The sequence below is a fragment of the Dromaius novaehollandiae genome, chromosome 1, assembly GCF_036370855.1.
Source record: "Dromaius novaehollandiae isolate bDroNov1 chromosome 1, bDroNov1.hap1, whole genome shotgun sequence".
Classification (NCBI taxonomy): Eukaryota; Metazoa; Chordata; class Aves; order Casuariiformes; family Dromaiidae; genus Dromaius; species Dromaius novaehollandiae.
Genome location: NC_088098.1, coordinates 204293959 through 204308245, shown reverse-complemented (window position 1 = coordinate 204308245; position 14287 = coordinate 204293959). Strand labels below are relative to the sequence as shown.

General features: G+C 42.6%; 1 protein-coding gene across 1 annotated transcript in view; it reads right to left on the bottom strand.

Annotated features, from left to right (window-relative positions):
* TRPC6 (transient receptor potential cation channel subfamily C member 6) overlaps positions 1-10540 on the bottom strand; it is a 105995-nt gene extending 95455 nt beyond the window's left edge. Inside the window, exon 1 of the mRNA XM_064505102.1 lies at positions 10044-10540. Within this exon, the coding sequence (XP_064361172.1) occupies positions 10044-10186 (143 nt within the window). The 5' untranslated portion in view covers positions 10187-10540. The remainder of the gene's footprint in view (positions 1-10043) is intronic.
* Between the last annotated feature and the right edge of the window lie 3747 nt (positions 10541-14287).

Sequence of the window (14287 nt, the reverse complement as noted above, 5' to 3'; positions counted from 1 at the left end):
CTTGCCGGGAGCAAGAAGTAGGTCTCGTCACAGGCAGTGGTCAGAAAAGACACCCAGATACAGCACAGTGCTGCTCTCCCTGCACCAAGGACTCCCCCGTGGACTCAGGGAGACAGATCAGAAATCCTGAACCTGGTTAATCCGCAAAGGATACTCTTTCCCTCTGAACTGTTAATGAATGCTCTCATTGACAATTACGGACATTTCTGCTGTTTTTCAGACTTGATGTAAAAAACAAGTAGAAACCTCAGGCCATTAAAGATCCTTAGACAGTGTTATAAGAGTAGAGCCATTAGTCTCACAGTCTCTGTTAATCTCTGCTTAGATTCTTCTTCACGTTTCCCTTCTTTTTATGCATTATTTTTAAACTATGCTACACTGTCACTGTATTTTAGCCTGGAAGTGGCTGTGGGGTAAGAAATCCCAGGGTATATTTTACTTATCAACTTGTTAGGTAAGATCATTATTATTTTATCATACAAAGCAGGGCTGAAATTTCACTATCACATCAGTCGCTGTTTATCCACCAATGTGTTCACATCAGATGTTGCTAAATGATTAAATAGCTTTCTGACCTAATCCTCTAAAATTCCTTTCCGAATAAAAATGGAAAACATTCATTTCTACTGCTTTGCATTGTAAGTAGTACAGCAGTGCATTCTGCAAACCTTCTGGAGATATTGTTGTTGCTGACTTTTTTGTTAGCAATGCTCTCCAAGATGTTTTAAATAATATAAACCTTTTTTTCACATATTTATATACCTCTTCCACTCAATCTCTTGCTTGTTTTTCACGCACAGATTCCTGTTCAAGACACTTACTATTCTTCCTCCACAGTATCTGCCATGTTGCAATAATTCGTAGATATTTCCTGGATATCCAGAGAGTGTTAGACAGCCACAGCTTCACTGACTCCAGTGAGACTCACAAAACAGTAACATGGATTGTGGCCCAAACTTTACAGTGATTTTGAAGTTGTGTGGTTTTAGTTTTTAAGACTCTGAAGAGAGAACACTAGCTAGGGCATCCAAAATATCTAGTAGTGTCCGTGGAAATTTTCATCCCATTCCCACTATAACTAATAACTAAGTTATACTGACTAACTTCTGTTGGCATTACTGCATGTAGATCCAGCTTTTCTGAACAGTTATTGCATTTCTGAATTGAGAACACTACAGATAGAAAGAAACATGAAACATCACATTGTAAGGAGAGAAGTAAGGTCCTCAGATTCACTCGAGAAAGCTACGAAACCTTAAATCTTCATAAACTGTCTTAAGAAATTAGTAAGAAACTTGTGCTAAGAGATAAAGAAGAGCCAGAGAAAGGAAAAGCAATTGCAACAATCCTGCAACTGGCTTTTTGCAGCTGGTTTGTCAGAGAATTTGGTCAGAAGACTTAAATGCATCAAAAGATTTTTTTGGAAGTTATACTACACATATCCTCATGTCTCCCAGGGCACTGGAATTAATTTAATTTCTCCAGCCTGGTACGGTGGAGCATGTTGACCCTATCCACAGCCTGAACCTCCTGAGTAACTGCACTAGCCTATGTGCTCCTATGAGGACAAATCCATAGCCAAGTGCACAGAGGAAAGTAAAAGCAAAGCAGACATGGTGCAGACAGCTCCATAAGCACACGGATTCATCCCTCATTTCCCAGCTAAGAGAAATTTTGGAGTTCTCAGTGTACTGGATTACCCTTTTAATAAATATCACTAGTATTATACAGATTTACATTAACTTACGAAAAGCGTGCCTCCCTTATATGTCCAGAACAAAACTGTCATGACCTTTAAAACACCATTTCAAAATCCTTCCCCACTTCATATACTTGCATCATATTAGGTTTACTGTAATTAATTATAAAGTAATAAATCTAGCAAAAAAAAAAAAAAAAAACCAAGCAAAGAAGCATGTCTTCAACTCATTTATAATCCAAACTTTGCCAGTGCAGATAATGAACTAGAAAATGCCAGTGCTTGTGATATATCATTAATTAAAAAAAAAAACCTTAAAAATTGAAAGTAATTTTAAATTAGTGTAAGGAAATAATGCATAAAAAAAGATTAGCAGAATGGAACTAAGCTAATAGAGAAAATCAACTGTTGCATTTCAAAAGGAACGCAAAAATTGATTTATATTCTTTGATCATAAAAAACAATTGGTTAGGAATAATATCCAAAGAGGTTCATTGTGTTTTCTAAAAGGATATCAAAATGAAGAGATCAATACAATGTATCTGATCCTACACAAATCACCAAATATGCTGAGAAACCAGCAGAACGTGACAGTAAATGTTGGTGCATATGTGCAAGGCATAATGAGGCAATATTGCAAATGATTAGGGAAAAAGCCTACAAACAACTATTTTAACGAATGTCTGAATCCTCCCTAGCACTAAGGTCCCTACCTAGGGGGGCTTGTGAGCTAACACACACCTCAGTGGTGCTGAGTGCCGCATCCCTGCTGATGCCACCACGAGGGATGGATGAGGGACCTCCTGCTCAAGCAGCCAGACACAGCAGACACCTTTCCACCACCAGACCCAGCTCATGTGCTCCCGTCTCAGCACGTGCGTGGGGTGAGGGGGCACAGGAATCCACCTGATGACTAGCAGAAGTTGAGAGGTGTCCAGAAATGGCAATTGTGACATTTGCGTCACGAGTCTCAAAGGTATTGGCTTTACTTTCCGAGTTTCATCATGCTGGTTCCCAAAGCATCCTTCTACAAATTGCACCTTGGTTAAAAATATCTTCTGGATCCACACTAGCGTTAATACTAGCGTACTTCTGCAGTATGCTGGGTGCCGTAGAGATGCTGAATTGACCCAATCCGTGATTCACAATACTGTCATTCAAAGGATTCTCTTCTGCAAAGTACCCGGAGTCTGGCAGATTGAGAGCTGGCTTCTGCTACATGTCTGTTTGCAATGCACTTCAAGAGCCTTAGAAAAAGTGCCAAGTATTGGATGATTACCACTTGGCAGGCCTAAGACAGATGTACACAGAATAGGCTTAACAAAGTTTAGCACTCTGACCTGGCTATGGTATTTTCTATTTTAGAAAAGGGGAGAAACAACGTGTATAGAACAGCTGAGATATGTAGAGCACAGTCAAAATCTTACACACAAAAAAGAAAACATGAAATGCTCCTCAAAGATGAGGGAACCATCTATTTTAAAGGATTCTAAGCAGTCAGTCCTAATTCTTAAATTCAATCAAAATACAGGATAGACAAAACCCAGTTCATTGACACTGAGAATCCAGATGGGGCCAAAGAGGAAGATCGGACCCACGTGTCCGTTGGTGTTAACATCAGCGGTGGCAAAAGAAGACAAGAGGCACCAGACCAGCACGGCAGCCCACCCAAGGAACCAGTCTACCAGGTACACACCGATTTCCTAGTTATGCCAGCCTGGATGTGAAAAAAGAAATGGTTCAGGAGGAACCAGGACAGCTGTGTGGCCACTAACAGACCTTCCAGCCCCAGGTCTCAAGGTGGTTCCTGTTCCCGTCCAATTCGAACATTGCCTACCTGCACGTGGTCGGTCCCCATGCATCATCGCTAAATCAAAGGTCTATTCAAAGTCACAGTTCAACTGGCTCTACAGGAGTAGTTTGTCCCTATCAGCAGAGATTAACCAGGGTCCAATTAGAAATATATGAGGTCCCACACCGCTGAGGGACTCCGACTTGCAGTATGCACAAATACCAGTGTGCTGCAACAAAGCCGAGCGCACGTCTGCTCTCACAGCTCATCATGGACGTGGTCAGGAGGAGCTCCCACTGCTCTTCATTTACAACGGAAGTAAATTTGCAATATGAGTCTCCTAAACACACCAGGCTGTCCAGCGAAACTCCAACTAGCTTCAGCGGGGCCAGACCTTAACACGTATGATGCCACTTGTAAGAGATGTGCTGTTTCTTTCAAGATTTGGTAATACAGCAGCATACAAACTACACGGAAATTTCCCAGTCTGAGTCTTCTGCAAAACTGCTAGCTCTGGATCACCTAACCTTGTGATCTGTACCTTGTTCCTTTTTTTTTAATCCCATTTGCATCAGACGTGATCTTTTGGTTTCTGTATTTCATGATTCTTCCTCTACTTACATGGGAAGACCTCACAGCTATTTAAAAAAGAAAATAAAAAGGCTCGCTTCTTTAATTTCTTGACCAAGGTAAATACTGACAGCATAACCAGTGTCTCATCAATCCCTAAAGGCAAAAACAAGCACCTCAGTCACATTCTTCCGAGCTGGCAGGAGGCAAGTTCAGGTTGGTTTTGTTTCTCATTAAAGATGCATGAGAGCGAACAGTAACAGCGGTGTGACTAGGGGCACGACTGAAGGCATGTTTCAGCAGAGAGGTGGGTGTCACAGCTACTTCTGAGTGATTCAGGATTATTATTGTTACTACTGTGTGTCTTTCTTATTTCATCACTGCAATTCCACGTCAAAAGAACGTGGGACATCTGCAACAAAGACTTCACACAACAAATACACATTCGCAACTCTGCCATTTTGTTCGAATTAGTGGGTTTTTTTCAAATGAGAGGAAATTGCATTCAACAGCTGTAGAAAGCAAGCTATTTGCACTTCCCACACAGCTTTGAGAATGCATCCAAGATGACAATTCTTGATCTGCAGCTCCGCTACTATTCCACTTCCTTGGGTTTTTTGTACCTAAGCTCACATGTCCCTCCTAGTGCCAAAGCTTATTTTTTGATATTGACAGATGCCTATTTCAGTATGTTCAGTTGAGGGGCGAATAAGGCTGTGTTGTCAATTTATTAATGGTATGAAAAAGTGTGGTTATCTAGAAATGGATAGAGAAAATACACCCAGACTTCAGTCATCTCCACATGATATTCCATCATTTCCAGTATGCTAAAATAGTATACTTGATTGTGTATTTAAATTGTCACTACTTAACAAATAATAACTGTTCTACTGCAAGATATAAATGCTAATCCTTTCCAAAGAAAATTTCATGTAATTTAATTATTACTAAGCTTTCTGTCCACTTTTAATTATCAAAACTTATATTTAAAGACAGCTTATCATCCCAAATCCTTTAAGCCTGCTGTTGAGTAGATTATCTGGATGGGTCTGTGTTCATGAGTGTGTGTGTGTGTGTGTGTACATGCGTGAGGCTCATTTTGTGCACTTCCAAATTGTAGTCTTTTGTTAAATCACTGCCTTGCACTGTACCACAGTCCAAGGCAGGAAACCAAGGCTACTCTATATCCCAGGAAAATTATAAAAAAATTGATGAATGCAGTTTAACTGCCCACATTTTCTTTGGCTCACGTTTGCTGAGTTGAAATGCCTAACAGCGGGATGAGGCAGACCCATCATGCCAGTTCATCGTTATCGGGGGATACTGATACTTTGCAGGGATTCTTCAGCTTCTGCAGTGGTCCAGTGGTGCCAGGAAGGTGTTCACAAAAAATTATGCAGTACACATCCCACACATTTCTTTCTCTATTGCTACTCCACCTTCCTCATGCAAATTTAACAAATGATTTATATTTACATGGCAACCTTCAAGTTTTACACATATGAGTCCTAAAGAAAGGCAACTTTCAATTGTTCAGCAGCTACATGACAGTGGTTTGCAGATGTACTCTTTTCTTAAGAATGAGTATAAATAACTCTATAGAATTATAAATAAATAATTTTCTCAGGTCAGCCAAAATGGATCATGAAGTCCTATCCCAGGATATCGCACAGTCCATGTAGCTGACCAAAGGCAGTTCATCGCTACATTAGTGAACATATGCAGTGAATATACCAGGGCTTAACAACTAAATACAGCAAATCATATCAGTCTTCACCAAAAATGAATGCAAGTGGTTTGACTCACCTTTGAGACGTAATTTGCAGCCTTGTACCAGTTTCACAGAAGCTCACTGTTTTTACAACAGCTTCAAAAGCATGAAAAGATCCTGTAGAAACTCAATCTAGGCAATACTCAGGCTGCTCAAGGGAGGTACTGGAACAGGTTGTTTCCAAAAAAGAGCAGACTGGCTGCTACCCCGGCCACCATCATTCACTTTACGGACTGAGCTGCAGAGCTATGATTCAACAGTGCTCACTAGCAATGGGCCTCAGCTATCCACGATGAAGTAAGTGCTGCTGGTCTGTTCTGCTGCTCTTTTAAAAGAATCCTTTATTGAAGGTCAAAGCCCCCAAAAACACAGTTAGGGTCTCTTTTTCTCATTTCTGATGACACAGGAAACACCAGATCAAGTCACTGATTTTTTTTTTTTTTTTTTTTGACTAATTAACCTGTCAGGCTAATATATCAAAAACATTATTTTTTATTTAAAAACAAAATATTTATTTGCTTTTCTTCACTCAGACAAAGCAAGTACTTAAGAAAATAAAAGTGGAAATCAACATAAAGCGTAGCTTTAGTTCAAGGTGAAAAATTCTTTTATAGATACTTGAAGGAAATACAGAGGGAACTAAAAGCTACATTTTCTGAAACTTAGTAAAAACAGTGATGACGATCTTTTACCCAAGACTTCAGGGATTAAATTCAGTCACCCAAAATATGAAAGCTGCAGATCTGATTTTCTCCTCTGCCCAGTGGGAAGTGGATCCATTAGTCCTAATTCATAGGAAAGTGTTCTAGCCACTAGGCTATAAAAGGAAACCCTCCCTCCACTAATTCTTCCACCTTTTTGTTGTCAACAAAATTATTGCAACATATTTTCAGAGGATATAGCATCTCAGTAAAGAGACTGGCAATCTGAAACGCAGCTGCCACATTGCACAGTGCTCCCTGAAGAGATTATGTCTAATGAAGAGTCTGGAAGATAATTTTACAGGTCATTTCAAGCAAGATAGTTGAGGCTGGAGATAAAAATGATGCTATGTCAATAGCAGAAACTGCTGTAACGCATGCAGGAAAAAAAGTATTAAACATATTATTTAACAAAGAAAGGGATTAAAAGTATGTGTTGAGTTTCATAATGCCAAGAAAGACTTGATCTGCGAACGGCAGAAGCTGAGGAGTAATCTGTGCCTCGGGGCAGTTAGGCAGTTCAGAACCCTTTTTCTCCCTGTTTTCATCTGACATTGTGCGCCTCATTTACTTTACAACCAACATTTTAATGCACAGTTGTCCTTCTACACATGTATGAGAAAGTACATTGTTTTTCACAACACAAACTGTTTCAAAGTATAAATAAGCATTATAACCAGATGTCTGACTGAATTAGTGTATTCTCACTAAATCAGTATACTGACAATCTGTTCCTCAATGACAGATTTTCACTAGGGATGTTTACACACATGTACTGTCACTTCCAAACCCCACTGTGGATCAGCACTCATATTTGGGGTTAGACCTTAAATTGCACTTTAAATCCTCTCTTTTAACTATGAAACCAGGCTCTTTGTCAGTGAAATATTTGCCTAAGAGGAAGAATATGCCTAAATGTTTGTATTTCAGCAGGCAACATATCTTCTGATATACAGGTGGAAATGTATTTTTTGATACATTAAGGGACAGACTAGAAGGCTAGATAAAAGAGGATGACTAGAAAGAGTTTTTATGTACATACCATTTCTAATTTACAGCTATTAAATTCCTATGAAAGCAGCATCATCTTTTGGAAACCATTTTATCTACAACTTCTGGAGAGAGCCTGAAGTGTGTTTTTTCTGAAGATCCTGAATTCAAAGAAAAGCAATACATTTCTGCATGAAATCCCATTAGAATGTGGTTTTGCCACATACTGCAAATAAAGGCAAGATTATTCTACCCACACACTGACAAAAAACCAGCATGATCCTATTTAGCAGGGCAGCTGAGCCCAGGCTACTTTGCTTGCAAGAAAAGTAGCAGCTGCCTCAGACACGGTAAAGCTGTTCTCCAGAAAAAAGTGGTACTGCACTCTTACCGATGCAGTAGGATGCACAGTGTTCAGTACGATGCACGCTGTGAAGTAAAAGTACTGAAACTCAAAGTAAGCCTCAGGTACACAAGCAAGTCTGCCAGGTGATGCTCTTGATACCCATGGAGTCCGTTAACATATTGACAGGTCCATGTTTTGAACATTTTTCCAGTTCATATGTAGTTTCATAATACAGCACACTACAGTGTCTCAGCTTACCGTAACCAAGAACAACCCAGTGCTGCTGAACTCATTGACACCAAATCCATCCAGTCTGGTTGATCACTGAGTTATTCGGATTTTCATTTTTTTTCATTTTCTGCATTTTCGACCATGCTATTTTACAATTAATGAAACATCAGGAAAATCATCTGAAAAAAGGGCAAACTCGGTGGCTCTTACTAAACAGACAATCTTTTGCTGCTATAAAGGAACTGTCTATTAAAGCACAGGAGTAACTTCACTGAATTAAAAGTTTTAAAGTAGTAGTGTCTGAAGGACTGGGGCTTTATTTACAAATACAAGAAATGCTTTTCTTAAAATAGTTATTTAATAATCCAGCCACTAGACTACTTCAAGGCAGTCACAGAGCAACGTATGAAAAAAATGTTCTAAAAACAACACCTGCAACAAAGTCAGCATATGCACTAAATTATCACTGGAGGAAAACAGTTCTCACATTCCGAGCGACAGTCGTATTACACCACAGTACACCATTAAGTGTGCTGCTCCTACCGTACTGTTTAAAAGGAGGTATGCTTCAGACCCTCTGGGCCTCAGCTGTACTCTGCATTACTGTTCTGCATTAATCACTGTCACACGAGATGCTCTTAAGGCATTTTTGCACGTGCAAATGATGCATGCCATTTTCCAATTAGTTTGACAAAATGTCAAGAAATGCTCTAAGTGACATTTAAGTAGCTTTAAACGTTTTAATACAGCAGCCGGGGGGTTATTTTAATTATCTAACTTATCAAAAGCATGTTCTGTGTTTCACCATAGACATACTGTTTGCTCTCAAGGGCCAGTTTCATCTCAAGGGACAAGACCACAGACCCCAAGGTTTTTATTTCCAAAGACTGCCAAAGATTCACACCAGGACTTTCACATAAAAATGTCATTTTACAGTGTGACCGGCACCATAAGCTGCCACGTTTCTGGAGAAGTAGCTAAAGAATAAGCACTGATAAACCACAAATGGAGAGAGTTGGTAAGGCATGCACACTGAGTCCAAGTGGACTCGCAGCACATGAAGTACTCATTTTGCCTACAGCAAAGGGACTCGGGAACCGAAGAGCTGACGTCCACCTAGGCAGCTCTCCCGAGCCTAACTGGCATTAGATTTTCCTTAGGAAAGCATTCATAGGACAGACGCACTCAAATATTTTGAAACGGGGTTTAAGTCCAGTGCACAATAGTGTATGCTTTTATAGCTACACAATCTTACTGAGTCACTACTGTACAGCAAAGGCACATGGGAACAGCGGTAGTGAACTGCAACAACTCCAGCTATTCTTAAATGAGGTTCTAAATACCCAAACTTTCCGGGTACTGCCCGTTTCCCTGCTACTACTCCTTTTCTATAGTCGTCTAGTTCATATGTGGCTGACAAGTCCCTCGGAGATAAAGCAGCATAGACTACCGAGGCTGGTAACTGGAGTTATCAGTCAAGCAGCAAAACACAATTTGCACGAAAGAAAGTGCACATCTTACAGCAATCACCTGAGATTTTAGGACTCTTCTTCGGTTACTTAATACCCATTTTCTCCCTCTGTGGGATGCCTTTTTCCTCAGAAACATTAACAAGTGGTAATTACAGAAGTCATGCTGATAAAACCTAACCAGAGGGATGCGATAAACAGCGAATGTCAACTGACCTGTTTTTTAAAAACCGCAGTTCCCGGAGCCTTTATAATTTATATGTTTCATTTACTTTCAACGGCAAATATTCTCACACCTTACTGATTTAAAACACTAATAACTACTCAGCAGAACTTAAAAGAAAAGGCAGCAGGTCCCGCACCGCCAAGCGCAGCGGGGCGCGGACGGCCCCGGCCCGCGGCCGCGCAGCCCCCCCCGCCCGGCCCGGCCCGGCCCGGCCCGGCGCGCAGCCCCGCGCAGCGCGGCGCACTCACGCGGGGTAGACGGCGTAGGGCGGCAGCGCGCCCTCCTCGCCCGGCTCCGCGTCGAGGAGCAGGTAGTCCTGGCTGTCGTTGCGCCGGGCGCCCGGCGCCGGCGAGCTGCTCCTCCGCGGCGCGTAGGGCTGCGCCTGGCTCATGGTGCCCCGCCGCCGCCGCCGCCGCCGCGCTGCCCGCGCCGCGCCGCGCCGAGCGCGCTGCCAGCCGCCGCCGGGGCACCGCGCCGCTCCGCGACGGCGCCCGCAGCCCGCGGCCGCACAGCGGCGCCTGCCGGGCCCACGGGGAAGCGCCGCGGGGCCGCCGGAGCGCCGCGCCTCGCCTCGCCTCGCCTCGCCGCCTCTCCGCGCCCCGCCGCGCCGCCGCGGTGAGGGTCGCGGTGTCCGCCGGGCACGACGCCGCTCCCCGGCGCTCCGCGGGCGAGACGCGGCTCCGCGCGGGGGCGGGAAAGTTTGTGCGGCCTCAGCCGGGGCGGCGGGACGGGATGGGACGGGACGGGACGGGACGGGCGGGAGGCGGCGCGGCCCTCCCCGTCCGCCCCCCGGGGGGCTGCGCGGGGCGGCGGCGGCGGCGGGGGGGGCCCTGAGCGCCGCCCGGCCCCGGGGCTCCCCCCGCAGCGCCGCCTCGGCCCCCCCGCGGTGGCACAGCGACGGCAGCGGGCGGGCTGCCGCTGCCGCTCCGCCTCGGCGGCGTCTGGCTTGGGAGGTACGAATAACGAAAAACACACAGAAACACGCGGGAGGACTGTGTGCAGCATCTCGATGCGGAAAGGTGCTTCGTTTTCAGCCGCTTTTTATAAAATACGGCCTAAGATGATCGGAAGAAATCGTGCTTGCAAACTCCTCGGCTGTCCAGGGCTGCAAGCACGCGCATGTTTGTTACCTCCAACTTTCATGAAGTAGGAGCAGGTCTTCTTTCAACTTAGAAATACACTGCTTATAGTGCTTGTATTCTTTTAGAGATACTATTGTTCATCTGTTCCACAACAAAACTAGTCTTTATCGCCTCTACTAACTTCAGATAAGAGCAGGGATAGCATATTGCCACACTTGGCAAAAAATTGTCTTTGCAGTAATGACATTTAAGCAACACTCATTCCACTTAATATTGCTCTGTTCATTTTCAATGATAACACTTCAGCTGTTTTGATGATATTCTTATTTTACTTATGTAGACCATAATAGCTTAAATGTACTAAACTAATTGCAAACTATCTTTTCTGAGGAAATGTAAAGTACTGAAGAAATAGTATACTCTGATCCACAGGCACCTTTCACATTATTATAATAGGCTTACCGTTTCATAGGGGAATATGTATAACCAAATGTTGTAAATGTGCAGTTAAAACATGTATTCTAATAAAATCTCCCTCTCACCCCCTGCCATCTTCGCATCTCAAAGCTGTTGGCAGTATTTGAATAGCATGCGGCCTTCTGCTGCTCAGGCATACGCACCTTCTCCTGGTCTGGTGCTGTGCTGAGAAACGAGGTGGGCAGAACCCAGCAGGCTCCTCTGCAGGCTGTAGAGACAGGCTGACGCTGCCGGTATTTGCCAGACCGTGGTTGTAATGACCGGGCTGAGCCCCTGAGATTCACCTCACCCATGGCCTGTAGCAGGAGGAGGTATACGAAAGGGCCCGAAGCTCACTGAAGCTGTGACAGCGTTTCAGTGGCCTTTAGATCAGGTTCTGCGAGACCTGCAGTTTTTGCGCAGTTGCTCAAAGTTTCTGAGATTTCTTTTGTCCTGCTCTTAAAATTAGACTCTAAGGGGTTTTACAAATTTTCCTGTCTTTGAAAAACCCTTTTTTCTCCTTTTTTTGTTAAAGAGCATTTTATTTTAAATAGAAGGTTTAGTAGCAATGTTACCAATGGGTTGTATAGTTCTCATGGTAATTCTTATTTCATATTACTATAAAAAAGGTATTATAGGGCTATGTGCAGCCTCTCCATTTGAGAAATATGCTGTTGATAATACTTTACAGTTTTATTTTAAGAACTGGAGGAGATTTCAAGGCTTTCCACTGCACTTGTCCACTAAATTTTCCCTTCTCCTGTCCTACCCTACCATACAGTTCTTCTCCTTTTAGTCTTTTTCATCTCTCTCCAAAATTCTTACAGTTACTTTTGACTTCTGCATTGTTTCAGCTGCTCTATTTGATATGAGGCTGTTGTCTCTCAGACTCTCCCTTCTAGGTCTTTTTTATGTCACTTCTGCCTTGTTCACCCTCTTGTATATTTACTCCCTCTTTTGAAACAAATACAATCCTACTTTTTTTACGGCCCTCTAATTTATCAGATCCTTTGATTTCAGAGCCTGCTCAGCCACTTTCTCTGTTTTCTTTTGCAGTTTCCTTCAAACTTCTACTTACTGATTGCCCCGGAATGGTTTCCCAACTCCCCTTGATACTTTTATGTCCTTCTCAGCTTCCGTCTGACATTTCTCGTTTCCCCTGGTTCTTCCCAGGTTCCTGGCCTCCCTCGATCTTCAGTCTCATTTCCCCGGTGGCCATCTCATAAGCTTCAGCATCGCCCCTGGCTCTTTGACTTTTTCTCACATAACCCAAATCTTCTACACATTCTCCAGTCGCACTCATAGGTCGCAGTGGTGACTTCCAGGGTTTCTTTCAGGCCTTCTCACACCAGCAGCGCTGCTGAAAAGTGAAAGAAAACAAGATGTTGTTTTTATTCATGTGTATGGAAGAACTGATATACTGTGAGAATGTTGGCCAACTTAACAGAGAAGCTGGTATTATTTTTGGGGACAGCTTGCGGACAGTTAATCACAAACAGCCTTTGCTGAGTATTAGATAGCTCAGAAACTTGTTGAAGGCGTTATGAACTCTCCCAGTTCTAGGACATCGCAGTTCAGGCCTTTTGATTGTTTTTATTAACAGTGTGTGATGGTCATGGGGTGACATCTGGGCTATAGGTTGCTTGTTTTGGCCCATCTGTTTCATAGCACTGCTATCAAAATGAACTATAAAAAGGAGTCTTTATAGAGAGACAACTGAATCGGCGCTGGACCATGCATTTCCAAAATAGAAAAAGTACTTATTATCTTGGGAACAGTGAAGAAGTTTGTACTATACTGCCTTTTCCATATTCACTCTGGTGATAAATAAAATCTTGAGCACCCTTGCAAACCATAATAACCCCTAGGCAACCACCTGAAGATGGTGCAATTTTATTTCACTTCATTGAATAGCATCTTGAAGGTAGGAATAGCCGAGTTAAACAATTGTAAGATAGATCATGATTTTCAAAAACATTGGCCAGAGCGAGTCCTAGGAACAACAAATGTTCTGCATCTTTGAAGGATGAAAAGGATATGTTATCGTGATCCACTATCACAGAAATATGAAGGAACTTTCCAAACTGAAACTCTGGATCTTTACAACTTGATGCAAAAAATAGGCTGCCTTTCTACATGCCGTAACAGCTGTCTAGGCTCCATCAACTGGCTACGGAGTGAGAACAGGCAGCACTATGGGAGGTTGGCCAATGTTATAAGGGTCACTAACAAGAAGATGAAAACTCTGGCCAAAGGTGATGTGTCCTGTTGCACTTACGGTCTTTCACATCTAGTTAAAAAGTAGTCTCATGTTTTGAGAGTAATTCTGCCTATGTACTAGTAAAGTCACATAGCTGGCACAATGCTCTTTTCCGGAAAAAGGAAGCGAATGTATTTCTTGTGGAGTTAAATGCAGCATATGGCGGAAGAAGGAGTGCTCCTCAAAGAATAGAAGAAAACATTAAGAATGACTGAGAAACTGGGCTTTTAGTTTGTTTAATATTGTTACATCAGTCTTAGGTTGCATTTAACGTTTGTCTGAAAAGTTCAGGGTGTAGGAGGAGTGAACTTACATCTATTTCCATACTTGGATAATGGTCTAGGGTTGATGATCCATTCCATGAGTATCTGAAAGCTAGTGAGGTCACAGACATTTTTTTTTCTTTTGTATAAGGAATGGCAAGGTGCTGGGATGAAGAAGCAAGAAATGGTCCTTTCTGCTGTGAGAGACAAGAAAGAGCTTCTTGTCGGAGAGTATGACTTTAGCTGTTCATTACGCCTCTTGCAGGACTTTTCAACAACAAAATGAAATTTATTTGTTATTCTGGCTTTGCTGTTGCTAATGACTTGGTGTTGCTCTTGCAAAGATAAACAATGTATGCTATTTTTCAGGGAATTACCCACTATTGATATTTATGCAGTGTTTCATTAGAAATTTAATTTGCAAAACAAAT